We start from the raw sequence: 18423 nt of genomic DNA, 5'->3' as shown, positions 1-18423 counted from the left end.
AAAACTTATCCTGTTACCCTAATAAGTCTTTTGATGTTTGTGTCTTCTACTAAATTTGTAGTTTCTGCATCTATAATGATGTATGCCTTTGGTTTCACTTGAGCAGAGTTATGGAACCCCTTGTTCTGTCATTATGATATAGTGACTTACCTTGTTAGCATTACTTTAAAATTATGCATGTGCTAGTAATGTCATATGGTTAAGGGGCAGTCTAGTAGATTCGTCTCCTGGGAGAGAGGATTGTGTTTGCACATTTGTGCCCATCTTTGGACATTTGGCTCACCCAGCATCTCAGGACACTCTTTCTCCTTGATCATGAAGTATGAGCAATGGTGGTTAACTAGTTGAACTTCTTTTTACCTGGTTATCATGTGTGTGTAGCCACATGTACTGATCTTGAGACACTTCCTATTTTTGGGGGACTATTTAGCTCACACACAATTTTATGTTTTCATTCTTTTCCATTGATAGTGAAAACGAGCACATATCTGTTCATTATAAACATACTAGAGGCCCGGTGCATGAAAATTCCCTCGGCCTGGCCTGCCCCCTCTCACAGTTTGGGAGCCCTCAGGGGCAGGAGGTGACCCAGTGATCAGAAGAAGGCGAAGCCCCCATCACACCTCTGCTGCTGCCACTGCTGGCAGCACAAGCCTCAGTCGGCCCTGGTTACCTCAGCCTTGGGCGGCCCTGGATGGCTGGGCAGCTGCCATCTGAGGCTTGCCTGCTCCTTGGGCCTGGCCTGGGAGGCTGGGCAACCAACATCTGAGGTTTACCTGTGCCTTGGGCTGGCCCTAAGTGGCTGGGCAGCTGACATCCGAGGCTTGCCTGTGCTTCAGGCCAGCCCTGGGCACCTGCGGGGCTGAGGGCAGGTCCAGCTGGACTGTGCACCTGCCGCCCCCCTGGCTGAGCTGAAAGGACTGGGGGACTCCGGTGGGGCTGAAGGGACTGGGTGCCGCCATCTTGTGGCTATGGGTGCCACCATCTTTGTGATGGCATGACGGTCAATTTGCATATTCCTTCTTTATAAGATAGGATATGCACTTAGAAGAAATACACATACTCATAATTAGTGATATTCACTTTTCTATAAAACTTTAAAAACTTAAGAATATCCTCTCTTTGCCACATCTACTGTGAGGATGAAGACCATTCTCAGCAATCAGTCTGTGGACATCCCAGAAAACGTGGACATCACTCTGAAGGAATGTACTTTGTGGAGAAATAGAAAGGAACTGGCCACGTGATCTGTACATGTACAGAACATGATCAAGGGTGTTACACTGGACTTCCCTTACAAGATGAGGTCTGTGTACGCTCACTTCCCCATCAACGCGTGTGGTTATTCAAGAGAATGGTTCTCCTGTTGAAATTAGAAATTTCTTTGGCAAAAAATACACCTGCAGAGTTCGGATGAGGTCAGGTGTTGCTTGTTCAGTATCTCTAACCTAGCAAGATGAGCTGATTCTTGAAGGAAATGACATTGAACTTGTATCAAATCCAGCTGCTTTGATTCAGCAAGACACAACAGTTAAAACAAGGATATCAGAAAGTTTTTGGATGGCTTCTATGTTTCTGAAAAAGGAACAGTTCAGCAGGCTGATGAATGAATAAGATCTAAATTGTCCAACTATAGAAACACCAAGATGCCAAATGATTTGTCACAGTTATTTGCGATATTTAAAGATGCAATGAAACCCTCACATTAAATTTAAAGAAACTTAAAAAATCCTAAAATAATCACTCTTATACTTTTTGGGTAACAGTTTACAGTAACTTTTCTTTGTAATGTTATTGTGAAGTCACGCCTTTTACAAACTAATTGTAACAGACACTCTTGGTGCCTAACTCCCAGTCTCTTATCCTTTCTTGCTTATTGGTGGGACCCCAAATATGTTTGTGTCTCCATCTTTCCTCATGTAATTCAGGGATAAATCCTGACAAGGTTAGGATGCTCCTGGTGATTTCATTTCCTTTGCCTATCTGAATGATCTGGGTTTGGTGTCCAGTTTTGACCAAAGATAGGTTAGGGGCAGCTGCTGGATGGTTTCTGGGAAAGCTTTCCCTGCTCTTAAAAAGAGAGGCACAGGAGAAAATGGCTCTTCTTTTCCAAATGGATGTTGCTATGTATTTATGGGATTATTGAGGTGGTAGCAGGCATTTTGCTAAGGAGGTAATTTATTGAGGAGCTAACTCATGAAGGATGGAAAGACAGAAAAACAAACAAATCCTGGCTTCCTTTTTTTTGAACTTAAATTTTATATTAATTTATTAATATATTTTTAGAAAGAGGGGAAGGGAGAGGGATAGAGAGATTAGCTGAATCCTGCGTGGTCCCTACTGGAAATTGTGCCTGACCGGGAATTGAACAGGGGACCTCTTGGTTCATGGGTTGACGCTCAACCACTGAGCTATACCAACCGGGCAAACCTTGGCTTCTTGATGATGCTGTTGAGCCACGGAGCAAACAACCTTAGAGCAAATCTATCCTATGGCTTCTTCTTTTCTGCAATAATAACTTTTCCTTATTGTTTGAGCCATTTTGAAATGATTTTTTTTGGTTAACTGTGACTAATTAATTGATTTTTGGGTCATTAACAAATACATTTATCTATTTCAAGTAACCCTATTTATTATTTAGTCTTTGCTTCTCAAAAAATCACAACATAGCCAGTGGGGGCCCCTCAAATTGGACATCTTGCCCTATCAGAACTGTTTGTGACTTTCTTGAGAGCAAATAACTTACACGCATATATGCACAACCCATGGACAGACAATAGTGCAGGGAAGGCCTGGGGAGGGGGTAAGAGTGGGGTGGAGGGGGTCAATGGGGGAAAAAGGAACATTTGTAATACTTTCAATAATAAAGGTAAATGAAAAAAAAGTTTGAATTTTCATCCTGCAGGCAACAGAGAGGCGGGGACTTGTAAGCTAGAAAGGAATGAACCCCAGAGCCTTGCACAGGGAATAGGCACAAGTGTTCCAACTTGGTTAAATTAATTTGGTGGCCTGAATGTACCTTCCTCAACTGCAGACCAGGCCTCCTTGCTTCCTCATCCACCCCTACAACCTTAAGCATGACCATTGGTGGGGGTGGACCAACCTGTGAGGCCAGCAAGTGTGTGTGTGTGTGTGTGTGTGTTTAGATGGAGGGGACTTCCCAGCCACACTCCATCTGCCTACTGGGCGAGGCATCAATTTCTTCTTCCTGCATGTTTTCGGCCCAAATCCTCTCTGCTTCCTCATTCCATCCTCCTCCCACAAAGATAAGGGTCTGCACCCCTAACCGCCTAGACCCCGCCTTCCTGAGCTGGGACCGAGTTCTGGGCTGCCCAGAGCTGTGGTCAGGCCGGGTTGGTTGGAGGCCTGCCATCCATCCACACCCTGCAATCTGCAATTTCAAAACGAGGCTTTAGCGGGGCGGGTCTTGAGCCCTTTTATTAGGCACCTTCACTCCTCTTCCCCCTCAGAAGGCACGAAACGTCTTTGTGGAAGATGGGTGTCTACCGCATCCGCGTGTCCACGGGGTCCTCGCTCTTCGCGGGCTCCAACAACCAGGTGCAGCTGTGGCTGGTGGGCCAGCACGGGGAAGCCGCGCTCGGGGAGCGCCTGCGGCCGGCGCGGGGCAAGGTGAGCTGCGCGAGCTGGTCCCCAGCCCGGAGGCCGGAGGCCGTCACATTCCTGGGAAGAGAGGCGCTGGGCAGAGCGTGGCGCACAGCAGGCGCTCAATAAATGTCCCGGCCGTCTGGGATGGGGAGGATGCTCCTGCCCGCCCTCCTGCACAGAGCTCTCCCTTTTTGCAGATTGGCTGTGTGTCTCTGGTTTCCTCGATTTTATTTCGAGAGGGGAGAGAGAGATAAAGAGAGAGAGAGGAAGAGACAAAGAGAGAGAGATTTATTTTGTTCCACTTACTTGTGCGTGATCGAGTCTTGTATGTGTCCTGACCGGGGATGAGCCTGGAACCTTGGGGTACCAGGACACGCTCTAACCACTGAGATACCTGGCCAGGGAAGTTTTCTCCAGCCTGAAACCCTATTTCAAACCTTTTCTACGAGGCGGGGGGTGGGGGTGGGGGTGGGGCGGGGCATGGGGGTCTATGCGGGGAGAGAAACGAAGAGCTGAATTTCCTGGTTCCTTCCCCTCTCTCATCACACCTACCTGGTTCGCCCCGGGCTGCTGTTACTTTTTCTTCCCCATTTCCCATCCCCACATTTCCGTCGCCCACCCAGCTCTTTCCAGGACCCGCAGATCCGGATGCCTGTCCCGCGGACGTCTCAAAGGAACCTGCCCAGGCGAGGTCCTCCCTCCCCCCCCCCCCCCACACCTCTCCGCTTGCCCCCTCCCTACGCCCCCAGGGGTCCCGCGAGCGTCCCGCTCTGTTCACCTCTAACCAAGAATCCAGCGCTGTCAATTCTGCCTCCTGGACATTCCGGCATCGGGGTCCGGATGCCCGACCCGCCCCCGACCACCAGTGTCCTCGTGAACCTACGTGGCCATCTTCAGCCTCTTCCCCGCCCCCCCCCCCCCCCCCCCAGCCCTCTACCCTCACCCCCGGCCGCTTCCTCTCCTGCCCTTCCAAGCCCTTCTGCAGCCAGATCGACGGCTTCCAAATACATCCTCGCCCTTCACAGGCCCCTCCCCACGAACATTTGAATGGCTTCTGCCGGTTCTAAGGACCAAACTCTTGGATTACCCCTCGAGACAGTTCACCGTCTAGTCACGCTCATCTCCCACGCGCTCTGTGCTGGGCACAGCCTCCGCGCTCTCGCTTCCTCTCCCCGGCACGCATTTCCCCAACCTCCCCTCTCTCTCACTTTCCCTGGTTAAACCCTCCACACCTAGCGGTCTCCGCTCACACCGAGCGGAGGGGGCGCCGGGGTCTCTCGGCTGCAAGTGCCTGGTCCACAGTGTATCTCCCCGCGCAACGGTGCGCTCGCCCGCGGCGGTGCCCAGCGCCCAGCTCAGCGCTCGGTAGGATCAGTGACTACGAGGAGGACAGAGGAGGAAAGAGGGCAGGAAGGAGTGCACCTTCCCTCGTCCGCCTCACCCGGGCTGAAGAACTCCATGGCCCACAATGGGGACGCGGGAACACCTGGTCGCCCCCCCCCCCCCCCCCCCCGCTTTCTCTTTTTGGCTCCTTTGGCGCCGCGTTCCAGAGGCCCAGCAGAAGGACCTGGGCGGGGAGCTGGGCTCAGTTCAGTCCCCGCTCCCGGCGATCGCCATGGATGCTGAGCCGCTTGTGTCGCCTGCAGGAGACGGAGTTCCAGGCGGACGTGAAGGAGTACCTGGGGCCGCTGCTGTTCGTGAAAATGCGCAAAAGGCACTTCCTGCAGGATGACGCCTGGTTCTGCAACTGGATCTCCGTGCAGGGCCCTGGGGCCGGTGGGGATGAGTTCAGGTTCCCGTGCTACCGCTGGGTGGAGGGCAATGGCGTCCTGAGCCTCCCCGAGGGCACAGGTGAGCGCAGGGTGGGGTGTGAGGAGGCCTTTGGGGCCCAAGAGAAGCTGGGGCTGGGGGAGAGAAGAGGGAACAGGGTGTGAGGGCAGGACCCGGAGGGCTGGGTCTTCTTTCCTTTCCAAAGATGCGATTGCTGGAGTTGGCTGGGGAGGGGCGTGATGCTGAAGGGTCATCCCACCCCTGCAAGGGTGGGCTGAGAGGCACCCCTGGCAGGGCAGGGGAGGCGGGGAGAGGCTCTCAGGAGAAGCCTCATCGACCATGCCCTTGTCCGAGCCCTCCTTCCTCCTCTAGGCCGCACGTTGGTAGAGGACCCTCAAGGCCTGTTCAAGAAACACAGGGAGGAGGAGCTGGAAGAGAGAAGGAAGCTGTACCGGTTAGCCTTACCCTGCCCTGACCCCTCCTGACCTGGCAGTGAGTCCTGGCCCTTTCAGGCATCAATGCCTGATTTCATTTCTGCCCCACAGATGGGGTAACTGGAAGGATGGGCTGATCCTGAATGTGGCTGCGGCCAATTTATGTGACCTCCCGCCAGATGAGAGGTTTCTGGAAGACAAGAAATCTGACTTTGAGACTTCACTGGCCAAGGGGTGAGAGCAGTGCCAGTTACCTATCTTCTTTTATCATGTTTCCTTTTTTTTTTTTTTTTTTTTTTTATAAACCTGGAGGAGAGGGAGGCATCCTAGTCCAGGGGCTCCAATGGACCGAACAGGGCTTGATTAGCCCAGGGAGGGTGCTGATAGTTACAATGTGTGATTTTGAGACTAATTTTCAAACCCTTCGCCTATCCTTACCTGAAGGCTGGCCAAATTAGCCATCAAAGACTCTCTAAACGTTCTTGCTTGCTGGAATGATCTGAATGACTTCAACAGGATCTTCTGGTGTGACCACAGCAAGCTGGCTGGTCAGTATCCCTATCTCAGTACTTCTCCCAGGACCCTTACCACCCAATTGAGGGAACCAGGGCTGAGAGACCTGAGGTCTGGGTCCCTCTGGTGGGCTGGGGGCAAGAGGGAATGGTTTGGTGGGGGTTAGAAGAACCAGGAGATCAGATCTCACAACCTGCACCACAACTGCCACTCTCAGAGAAGGTGCGGGACTCCTGGAAGGAGGATGACTTCTTTGGGTACCAGTTTCTCAACGGCACCAACCCCATGCTGCTAAGGCGCTCCAGTCGCCTTCCTGCCCGCCTGGTGTTCCCGTCTGGGATGGAGGAGGTGCAGGCCCAGCTGGAGCAGGAGCTGCAGGTATGGACATAATGGCCCAAAGGAGGCCACACAGTGAAATGGGAGTGTGGTCAGTGTTTGTGCTGCTCTGGGCCCCACTATAAGCCCAATTTGCCCCCAGATGAAAGAGGAGGTTCTACGGGGGAAATCTTGAGTGATCCTGGAGGTGTGCAACCACATGGCCTTCCTCCTCGACTGAGAAAAGCGTATTGTGGGGGAAGAGTGAGTGATCGGTGATAGATGCAATCAAACTGAGGAAATAACTGGGCCTTGGTGCTAAGGATTTGGGGGGGAGTGTGTAGCAAGAAAATCAGGTCAGGGGTGGGCTTATTAATCAGGAGTCAACATAGATCAATTGATGGGTTGGGCAGAGAAAATTCATGGATTATAGGGTGAGACAGACTTGGGTTTGAACCCTGGCTGTGCTGTTTATAAATTGTGTGACTTCAGGCAAGTTACCTATCCTCTTTTATCATGTTTCCTTTTTTTATAAACTTGAAGTTAATTCAAGTGCTTGTAAGACTTATGTGAAGCCATAGCATGTGATTCATTGCCTGTTACAAAGTAGGTGATGGAGATAAGTTAGTTTCCTTCTTGTTCTTCTTCCTTTGGGCAATCAGGGTGGGAAGAAGATGCCTTATACTGATAGCCCTCACCCTCTGCCCCCATCCAGGGAGGCACGCTGTTTGAAGCCGACTTCTCCCTGCTGGATGGGATCAAGGCTAACGTCATCCTATGTAGCCAGCAATACCTGGCTGCCCCTCTGGTCATGCTGAAACTGCAGCCTGATGGGAAACTCTTGCCCATGGTCATCCAGGTGAGAGGACCCAGGATTTCTGCTTCCCTGTGGTTGGCCCTCTCAGCTCAGCCCTTCACGGAAATTCATTAAGGATTCACCTGTGCTAAAGCCCTGGGGGTGGCAGTAAAGGAGGCAATGGGCAAAGGCAGAAAGGTGCGGTCTAGCTGGAGAGAGAGACTGGGGAAATCTAGATATGCTCCAGTACCAAGGAAGTACCTGAGGATGGAGATAGTGTGGGAGGGGTCATGGGAGTGGGGTGGGCATGAGCCTTGCTGAAGGAGCAGGACCTCCGCCCAGGGGAAGATGGGTTGGGCAGAGATGGGGTGTGCAGAGTGTGAGAAGTTAGATTGTCAGTGGACAATTGGGCTGGTGTGCTGGGGGTAATGTGAGGTGAGAGGGCTCAGACTGTAGCAGGTGGTGGATGCCAAATCAAGGAGTATGAACACAAGAAGCTGGTGTAGGCTGTTGTGAAACATGCTAGATCCAGAGATTAGGGTGACATGTTACAGCCATTGCCCAAGATGGGGGTAATGGACTCAGTTGTGGGGAATAGCTGTGGGGGTGCAGAGGAAAGCTAGATGGGCATGCAGAGGAAAATTAAACTGGCCTGGAAAGAGAAAAGGAAGAGTTAGGCAAGACACCTGCAGAAATAGGACAAATATAGAGAAAACGATGCTCAGGTGGGCTTTTGTCTGGCCAATTATGAGGTAACTAGAGGCCAGATGCACGAAATTGTGCAAGAGTAGGCTTTTCTTCTCCCGGTTGCCGGCAGCGACTCCCCTCTGGCACCCGGGACCCGGGCTTCCCTCCAGCCGCCAGCAGGCACCCAGGACACGGGCTTCTCTTGCAGCCCCTGCTTTGTCTGGAAGGTCATCCGGAAGGACGTCTGGTCTAACTAGCATATTACGCTTTTATTATTATAGATGGGGAGACACTCAAATTGTTACATCTAGCCAGTGACTAGCTGAGAACTGGAGACTTAATCAGCTGAATACGGGTGGTGTTGAAAGATTAGAGAGAAGCTGAACTTTCTGAAAAAGTGTGGGATAAAGGAAGCAGAGGGTTTGAATCTTGTCCACACTGAGGGGAGTGAAAGGGGAAGTGGAGGCCAGGAAGGCCGGGCAGAGCAGCTTGTACAATGTTAATGCACTGAGTGGTAGGAAAGTCAGGAGAAGGAATAGTGGCTGCTGGGAGTAGCAGCAGTGAGATGGAGAAAGCTAAGCAAATTTGGGGAAGAAGGGAGCGGTTAAATATGCAAAAGGGGGGGAATCTGCTGGGCACCTGGCCACTTATCCTCTTTTCCCCACACTCTATCCTTTCTCCAGCTCCAATTGCCACGCACGGGATCCCCACCACCACCACTTTTTCTGCCCACGGACCCCCCGATGGCCTGGCTCCTGGCCAAATGCTGGGTCCGTAGCTCTGACTTCCAGCTTCACGAGCTTCTCTCTCATCTTCTGAGGGGACATTTGATGGCTGAGGTTATTGCTATGGCCACCATGAGATGCCTTCCATCGATACACCCTATCTTCAAGGTAATACCTTATCCCCTTCTCTCCTGCCTGACTCTCTGCCCATGGCACAGTCCCGCCTCTGGAGGCACCCTCTCTGTGGAGTCTCAGGGTGTGGGGAAAAGCCAACCAATGAGAGACAAGGGAGCAAGAGAGTGAGGTGGCTTGCTCTGCATTTTCAACAGGTGACATTACCTCCCAAGGAGGTGGAAATGATTCATTGGCAAGGTGGGGGATGAGGGGGTGGGAGGTCAGAAGTCTTACTCTTTTTATGTATAAAGCACAGATAGATGAACAGACAGTATATAGACAGTGCACACAAATGACTGAGGATTCCATCGCAAAAGGGAAGACCAAGCAAATAACATAGAAGACTTTTCCAGCCAGTTTTGATCTGTCCTAAAATAGTGACACACAGGCCAGTTAGACAGGCTCAGGTCCACAACGGTGGCCTGTTTTTTTTAAAACAGACAATTTGAACTGAGTATTTATCCATTAACTTTTCTTCTTGGGAGCCTCCAATGGGGTAAGAACCATTCTTTTTTCTTTTCGTAAAATATTTTTATTGATTTCAGAGAGGAAGGGAGAGGGATAGAGAGATAGAAACATCAATGATGAGAGAGAATCATTGATCGGCTGCCTCCTGCACGCCCCCTACTGGGGATCGAGCCTATAACCCAGGCATGTGCCCTTGGCCAGAACCGAACCTGGGACCCTTCAGTCCATAGGCCGACGCTCTATCCACTGAGCCAAACCAGCTAGGGCACAAGAACCATACTAGATGATTGTGCTAAGCCAGACAGAGGTCCTGATCTTTGGGGATTTTCATTTCCATTTCGGGCTACCAGACAATAAAGACTATTATGACAGATCAGCGGTGATAAGTACAATGCAGAGAATCCAAGCAGAGCGATGTGATGTGGAGTTCAGGCTGAGTGGCCAGGAAAGGCTCCCTTGTTGAGATGACATAGAGAATGAGGCTCCGAGGAGCCGGCCTTGAGATGATCAAGGTGCACATTGTTCTGGGCAGAGGGAACAGCTGAGAACAATGCAGCGGTGCCAAGGCAGGAGCAAGCATGGCCTGTTTGAAGAACGGAAAGGAGGTGAGTGTAATGGCCAAAAGGGAGAAGAGAGGAGAGGAAGTTCTGCAGGTAGGCAGAGTAGAGCATGCATTCCAATGGAGGCAATTAGACCCCGCCCAGGGGGTGAAAGTGGGTCCCAGAACCATGGAAAACTTCTAGGGTGCAAAACCTTAGAATATTTTATGTATAAAGCACATATATACAGCTCTAGTCAGTTTGGCTCAGTGGATAGAGCGTTGGCCTACGCACTAAAGGGTCCCAGGTTCAATGAGTTCTGGTTGAGGGCACATGTCGGGGTTTCAGGCTCGATCCCCAGTAGGGGGTGTGCAGGAGGCAGCTGATAAATGATTCTTTCTCATCACTGATGTTTCTCTCTCTCTCCCTCTCCCTTCCTCTCTGAAGTCAATAAAAAAAATAAAAATAAAGTGCACATACATATACATATAGTACATAACATATAGTATAGTGTAGCATTAAAATTTCCTGGGGGCGGGGAGAGGAAATACTATCCGAAGAAGTTCTGTAGAGGAGTGATAAAGAAAAAAGGTTGAGAAAAATTGAACTTGAACCGTCTTATATGAAAAGACAAGGAGAATTATCATACAGCCGTAAGCCAATGGTTTGTGTAATGAATTACAATTAGACTGAACCTCTTGGTGTCGAGGGACCACTGAACTTCATGTCTCTGCTTTTCCTGAAGACCTGGCACCTTTCCTGTTCTTCAGCTCCAATTTCCTGCAGGGACTAGCCGCAGGTCTCTCCTGACTTGTTCTTCCCTGCTCCCTTCCTCCAGCTGATAATCCCCCACCTGCGATACACCATGGAAATTAATGTGCGGGCCAGGAATGGGCTGGTCTCCGACATGGGCATTTTTGACCAGGTATGAAGAGAGAAGGGGGCTCCTGGAGCGCATGCTCCCTCTGGCTCTGGCCTCTGGCAGGTGGAGTTGCCTGACCCTGCCCATCCTTGCTTCTCAGGTGGTGAGCACCGGTGGGGGAGGCCACGTGGAGCTGCTTAAGCGCGCTAGAGCCTCTCTAACCTATAGATCATTCTGTCCCCCCGATGACCTGTCTGACCGGGGGCTTCTGGGAGTCAAGTCCTCTTACTATGCTCAGGATGCTCTGCGGCTGTGGGAAATCATCTATCGGTGAGGCAAGGGGAAGGCAGGGCTTGGGGGGAGGGTGGGCGGTCAGGGAGTGGCTTGAGAGAACAGGTGATCTGTGTTGGAGGGCTGGGTGCCCTGACCGGGCCAGGAGGGCAAGGAGCAGAGCGCCTGGAGCTCCCTGTCAGCTTCAGCTCTCTTGGCCCAACCCCTTGGCTGACAGCTACGTGGAGGGAATTGTGAGTCTTCACTATAAGACGGACAAAGCGGTGAAAGAGGACCTTGAACTGCAGACCTGGTGTCGAGAGATCACTGAGATTGGCCTGCTAGGGGCCCAGGACCAAGGTGAGTTGAGCCCCTGCCCTGAGACCTCCAGTGTGGAAGATTCCTCCTGGGAACATCCCCAGAACCCTCCCTGCTTCTATGAAACTCTCCAGAAGCATGTCCAACCCCTATTAGAATGCCCATGGCCTCTTCAGATTCTTATGCAAGAAGAATCCCTCTAGGTCCCAGAGGCAGTGGGACCAGTGGTTGCTCATAAATGCTTAACAACTGGCTCTCGGGGGGGGGGGGGGGGGGTGGTGGCGGCGGGGGGCGGGAAAGCCCTGATTTGTAGCATTTGCCCATTTCCTTGGTGTAAATATTTTCACCGTAACTACTGTTGTGTTGCCAACCAGCTTGCCACATACCAGAACATTTAACATAACTGACACGTGTGAGCCAGTGTGAGCCATACCAGTACCCCATTGAGTAGGACCCTCCCAGGAGATGTCCCCATTTCTCCCACCACAACTCATGCTCATGTCAGTTCCCACAATAGTTCCTCAGAGCCCTTGACACCCTCTCTTCCCTCTCGTATCCTCCCTGCTCAGCCTCTCTGAGCTGTTTCCGTTCCTGGCCTCCCAGCTTCTAACTCTCCTTGCCTCTTGCAGGATTCCCCATGTCCTTAGAGTCCCGGGACCAGCTTTGCCACTTTGTCACCATGTGTATCTTCACCTCCACTGGCCAGCACTCCTCCGTCCACCTGGGCCAGGTCCTTGTTATTGGGGGGCCCTGGGCATTTGCACCTGGTGTGGGGGCGAGGGTGGGAGCGGTGTGCAGGTGGCTAAGGGGTTTTTATGCTTAGCAGACTTTGATTCTGGATATCTGCCCCTTCTTAGTTGGATTATTATGCTTGGGTCCCTAACGCACCCTGCACAATGCGGCAGCCCCCACCGACCACCAAGGATGTGACACTGGAGATGGTGATGGCAACACTGCCCAACTTTCATCAGGCTTCTCTGCAGATGTCCATTACCTGGCAACTGGGCAGACGTCAGCCCGTTAGTGTGAGAGCCGGGTGGCCTGGTCCCTGAGGACGGGGGCAGCTGCGGGGAGGTGTGGCGCTCCAACCTGGGGTTCATAAGGCTCTCAGCGGCTTTTCTCTCTCCCTCTCAGGTGGCTCTGGGCCAGCATGAGGAGGAGTACTTTTCAGGCCCTGAGCCCAGAGCTGCGCTGAAGAAGTTCAGGGAGGAGCTGGCTGCCCTGGATAAGGAAATTGAGGTCCGGAATGCAAAGCTGGATATGCCTTACGAGTACCTGCGACCCAGCATAGTGGAAAACAGTGTGGCCATATGAGCACCCCGGCCTGTGGTTGTCTCAGCATCTCTTCCCCCAACCCACAGCCCCATCCCTTAGAGCTTTCGGTCTTCCTCTCCCAGCCAGGCCCCTTTCCATCTCCTCCCTCCCTAGAGAATCCCTTTCGCTTTGTGTGCCCACAGTGAACACATTGTACTCTAGACCCATCACCTAGGGGCCTCATTTTCCCTTTATTCCTCCCTCTTTTCCTATTGTCCTCCCTTCCTCCCTCATCACTGGGTTCTCCCAAGGGGCAGATAGTAGTCACATTTCTATAAACGATTTCATTGGACGAGGCAATAATACATATTACTGCACATGCTTATAATTTTGAGTTTAACAATAAAAAAGATATTTTATGAAAGAAATGAAATTAGATAAAACTATCCTAAATCAAACACTGGCCAAAGAATATACAGTGCGTAATTTTAACTCGGTGGGATTTAACACATCCTGAAGCCAGACACAATACAGGGCAGACCATGGACACGGCAGTTCTCAGGATTTTCACTTTGTGGCTCACTTAGAAAATGACATGTGGAAGTAAAGTGGTTAAACCGAAGAAGCTGCTCCCAGCTGGAGGGATTTGGCCTTGGGGCTTCAGTCTGAGGGGTCCATACTTATAACCCATTTGCAGTTCACCAGCCGGGAGGCTCAAATAAAAATAATGAACTGGGAGGATAGTAAAAATCTCATGGTTATTTTAATGAGGGACAACAAAGGAACCAATACACTCCAACTTCTGTATCTTATTAAATTTTGGAAAAATAAACTTGGAAGTTTCTTTCTTTCTCCCCCTACCCCCACCCCCCAAATATATTTTTATTGATTTCAGAGAGGAAGCTGCCTCCTGCACACCCCCTACTGGGTATCAAACCCACAACCTGGACACGTGCCCTTGGGCAGAATTGAACCTAGGATCCTTCAGTCTGTAGGCCACCATTCCACTGAGCCAAACCAGCTGGGGCAGAAGTTTGTTTCTTTTTTTTAGAAAGTTTTTTTAAAAAAATATGTTTTATTGATTTTCTACAGAGAGGAAGGGAGAGGGATAGAAAGCTAGAAACATCGATGAGAGAGAAACACCGATCAGCCGCCTCCTGCACACCCCCTACTGGGGATGTGCCCGCAACCAAGGTACATGCCCTTGACTGGAATCGAACCCGGGACCCTTGAGTCCTCAGGCCGACACTCTATCCACTGAGCCAAACCGGTTCTGGCGAGAAGTTTGTTTCTTAATATGATCATCTGTAGATATATATATATATATTTTTTTTTTAATTAAATCTTTATTGTTCAGATTATTACATTTGTTCCTCTTTTCCCCCCCATAACTCCCCTCCTCCCAGTTCCCGCCCCACCCTCCGCCCTCACTCCCCACCCACTGTCCTCATCCATAGGTGCACGATTTTTGTCCAGTCTCTTCCCCCACCTCCCACACCCCTTTCCCCCCCAAGAATAGTCAGTCCATTCCCTTTCTATGTCCCTGATTCTATTATAATCAACAGTTCATTCTGTTCATCAGATTATTTATTCACTTGATTCTTAGATTCACTTGTTGATAGATGCATGTTTGTTGTTCATAATTTGTATCTTTACCTTTTTCTTCCTCTTCCTCTTCTTAAAGGATACCTTTCAGCATTTCATATAATCCTGGTTTGGTGGTGATGAACTCCTTTAGCTTTTCCTTATCTGTGAAGCTCTTTATCTGACCTTCAATTCTGAATGATAGCTTTGCTGGATAAAGTAATCTTGGTTGTAGGTTCTTGGTATTCATCACTTTGAATACTTCTTGCCACTCCCTTCTGGCCTGCAAAGTTTCTGTTGAGAAATCAGCTGACAGTCGTATGGGTATTCCCTTGTAGGTAACTGAGTTTCTTTCTCTTGCTGTTTTTAAGATTCTCTCTTTATCTTTTGCTCTTGGCATTTTAATTATGATGTGTCTTGGTGTGGTCCTCTTTGGATTCCTTTTGTTTGGGGTTCTCCGCGCTTCTTGGACCTGTAAGTCCATTTCTTTCACCAGGTGGGGTAAGTTTTCTGTCATTATTTCTTCAAATAGGTTTTCAATATCTTGCTCTCTCTCATCTTCTGGCACCCCTATAATTCTGATGTTGGTACGCTTGAAGCTGTCCCAGAGGCTCCTTACACTATCCTCGAATTTTTGGATTCTTTTCTCATTTTGCTTTTCCGGTTGGGTGTTTTTTGCTTCCTCGCATTTCAAATCATTGACTTGATTCTTGCGCTCCTCTGGTCTGCTGTCGGGAGTCTGTATAATATTCGTTATTTCAGTCCGTGTATGCTTAATTTCTAGTTGGTTCCCCAATATAACATCGAGGGTCTCATTAGTTTTCTTGTAGATCTCATTAAGTTTATCGGCGGCTTCTAAACAGTTCTTGAGAGACCTTAAAAGTGTGGTTCTGAACTCTATATCTTCCATTGACAATTTTGTCCTGTTTCTTTGTCTCCGCATTTTGTTATGCTTCCTTGGTGCACCCCCTAGTGGTCTTTGTTCGCAGTCTTATAGTTAAACCTTGTTGTAGCTAATACCAGGGAGGGTTTGACCTCCAGGCCAAGTGGCTATGAGAATCAGCTGTGTCTGCAGTGAGAGAACTTCTGTCCTCTAGGGAGGTGCTAATCTAGCCTTTGCCTGAGGCTATCCGGCAAATGCCTCTGTGCAGGGCTTGGGCGGGGCGGGTGGCACAGGATCAACAGGGTGGGCCGGAGAGAGCAGCTATGGCGGCTCTCAGTCCTGTCCCCAGGGGCTCTGCCTCTCTGAGTCCCAGCACCCACTGCAAAGCTCCGAGAGAAAGCTGCACTTGCTCTGACCAAAGCCAGACAGTCCCGCTTCTCCCGTTTGAGTCTGGGTCCCTAAAGACTCGCCTGTATCTGGAGCTCAGAGTCTGCGGCTCCCTCCCGATTGAAAACGCCAACCGTGCCCTCCGCCGCCAGCCCGCTCGTGCACTCCGCACCTCAGAATTTGACTTCAGCACTGCGCCTCCTCTGAGTGTCCGTATGCGTTTCTCTTTCCTCCTAGTTGTAGGACTTCCACTCAGCCAGCGTTCCTGTGGTTCTGGGTGATGTCCCTTCCGTCTTTTAGTTTCACTTTTGAAGTAGTTGTTCAAGGCAGCAAACTCTGGCGTTAACCTATGGCATACTGTTCTTAATATGTTTGCTCACCTTCTTGGCACTATGTATTTTCACCAAGGTCACCTCTCTGAGAAAGGTTGTTTCCCCAGGTAGGGATTTTCCCCTGAAGTTAGGGAGATCATCTGTAGATATATATTTTTTAAGCCTTTATTGTTGACAGTATTATAGACGTCCCTCTTTTTCCCTTCATTTTCCCCCTCTATCTGGTTCCCGCCTCACCCCAGGCCTTAATCTCCCTATTGTCCGTGAAATGGATTATTTCCAATTTGTCAATACTACCTTTGTGACCTGGTGCAAAGTCAATTTTTTAAACGTTATTTTTATTTTATTTATTTATTTTCTCAAAGTCAATTTTTATAATGTGCTTTATGTGCCTGAAAAAATTTATATTCCAGATCAGCTGGTGTGGCTCAGTGGATAAGTGTTGACCTATGAACCAGGAGGTAACAGTTCAATTTCCAGTCAGGGCACATGGCCCAGTTGTGGGCTCGATCCCCTGTAGGGAACATGGAGGAAGCAGCTGATCAATTATTCTCCCTTATCTTTAATGTTCCTATCTCTCTCTCCCTCTTCCTTCCACTCTGAAATCAATAAAAAAAAATTTAAAAAATTTACATTCCATACTTTTTGGGGCAGGGCTACATATTTCTCTGTTAGATCAATCTTTTAATTATGTGGTTCAAATGATCTATATTCTTTTTTAAAAATTGTTTTATTGCTTAAAGTAATACAAAGAGTATTAGATATGTCTCCTTTTTTTTTCTCCCCTTGACCTCCCCCTGGCCTCCCATACCCCCCAGTGTCTTGTGTCCATTGGTTATGCTTATATGCATGCATACAAATCCTTCGGTTGATCTCTTACCCACCCACCAACCCTCCCCGGCCTTCCCACTGTAGTTTGACAGTCTGTTTGATGTCGCTCTGCTTCTGTATCTATTTTTGTTCATCAGTTTATAATGGTCTTAATTATCCATAAATGAGTGAGATCATGTGGTATTTTTCTTTCAGTGACTGGCTTATTTCACTTAGCATAATGCTCTCCAGTTCCATCCATGCTGTTGCAAATGGTAAGAGTTCCTTCTTTTTTTTTTTTTTTTTTTTTTTTTACAGCAGCATAGTATTCCATCATGTATATGTACCGCAGTTTTCTAATCCATTCATCTGCTGATGGGCACTTAGGCTGTTTCCAGATCTTAGCTATGGTGAATTGTGCTGCTATGAACATAGGGGTGCATATATCCTTTCTGACTGGTGTTTCTGTTTTCTTGGGATATATTACTAGAAGTGGGATCACTGGGTCAAATGGGAGTTCCATTTTTAACTTTTTGAGGAAACTCCATACTGTTCTCCACAGTGGCTGCACCAGTCTGCATTCCCACCAGCAGTGCACGAGTGTTCCTTTTTCTCCACATCCTCTCTAGCACTTGTCGTTTGTTGATTTATTGATGATAGCCATTCTTACAGGTGTGAGATGGTACCTCATTGTTGTTTTGATTTGCATCTCTTGGATGATTAGTGACTTTGAGCATGTTTTCATATGTCTCTTGGCCTTCTGTATGTCCTCTTTTGAAAAGTGTCTCTTTAGGTCCTTTGCCCATTTTTTGATTGGATTGTTTATCTTCCTTTTGTTAAGTTGTATGAGTTTCCTATAAATGTTGGAGATTAAACCCTTATCAGTGATAACATTGGCAAATATGTTCTCCCATGCAGTGGGCTTTCTTGTTGTTTTGTTGATGGTTTCTTTTGCTGTACAGAAGCTTTTTATTTTGATGTAGTCCCATTTGTTTATTTTCTCTTTAGTTTCCATGCCCTAGGAGCTGTATCAGTGAAGAAATTGCTTCAGCATATGTGTGAGATTTTGTTGCGTTTGGATTCCTCTAGTATTTTTATGGTTTCCCATCTTACATTTAAGTCCTTTATCCATTTTGAATTTATTTTTGTGTATGGTGTAAGTTGGTGGTCTAGTTTCATTTTTTTTGTATGTATCTGTCCAATTTTCCCAACGCCATTTATTAAAGAGACTGTCTTGACTCCATTGTATGTTTTTGCCTCCTTTGTCAAATATTAATTGAGCATGTTGGTTCGGGTCGATTTCTGGGTTTTTTATTCTATTCCATTGATCTATATGTCTGTTCTTGTGCCAGTACCAGGCAGTTTTGAGAACAGTGGCTTTGTAATAAAGCTTGATATCTGGTATTGAGATTCCACCTACTTTGTTCTTCTTTCTCAGGATTGCTGCAGCTATTTGGGGTCTTTTTTTTAATTCCAGATGAATTTTTGGAGAGTTCGTTCTAGGTCTGTGAAACATGCTGTTGGTAATTAAATGGGGAGTGCGTTGAATTTATAGATTGCTTTGGGTAGTATGGACATTTTAATGATGTTGATCCTACCAATCCATGAACATGGTATGTTCTTCCATCTGTTTATGTCTTCCTCTATCTCTTTTTTCAACGTCCTGTAGTTTTCTGAGTAGAGGTCTTTTACCTCC

The 18423-nt window shown here is 48.8% G+C and overlaps 1 protein-coding gene across 1 annotated transcript; it reads left to right on the top strand.

Annotated features, from left to right (window-relative positions):
- The first annotated feature begins 3190 nt into the window (after positions 1–3190).
- ALOX15 (arachidonate 15-lipoxygenase) lies at positions 3191–13557 on the top strand. Its single transcript, XM_036342074.1, has 14 exons — positions 3191–3630; positions 5253–5457; positions 5749–5830; positions 5922–6044; positions 6255–6358; positions 6541–6701; positions 7354–7497; positions 8805–9014; positions 10866–10952; positions 11050–11219; positions 11398–11519; positions 12107–12207; positions 12335–12502; positions 12612–13557. The coding sequence occupies exons 1-14, from the start codon at positions 3496–3498 to the stop codon at positions 12789–12791; spliced, it is 1992 nt and encodes a 663-aa protein (XP_036197967.1). The 5' UTR covers positions 3191–3495; the 3' UTR covers positions 12792–13557.
- Positions 13558–18423: the final 4866 nt, after the last annotated feature.

Source organism: Myotis myotis, unplaced genomic scaffold (genome assembly GCF_014108235.1).
Source record: "Myotis myotis isolate mMyoMyo1 unplaced genomic scaffold, mMyoMyo1.p scaffold_m19_p_17, whole genome shotgun sequence".
Classification (NCBI taxonomy): domain Eukaryota; kingdom Metazoa; phylum Chordata; class Mammalia; order Chiroptera; family Vespertilionidae; genus Myotis; species Myotis myotis.
This window is presented reverse-complemented; position numbering and strand designations above follow the sequence as displayed.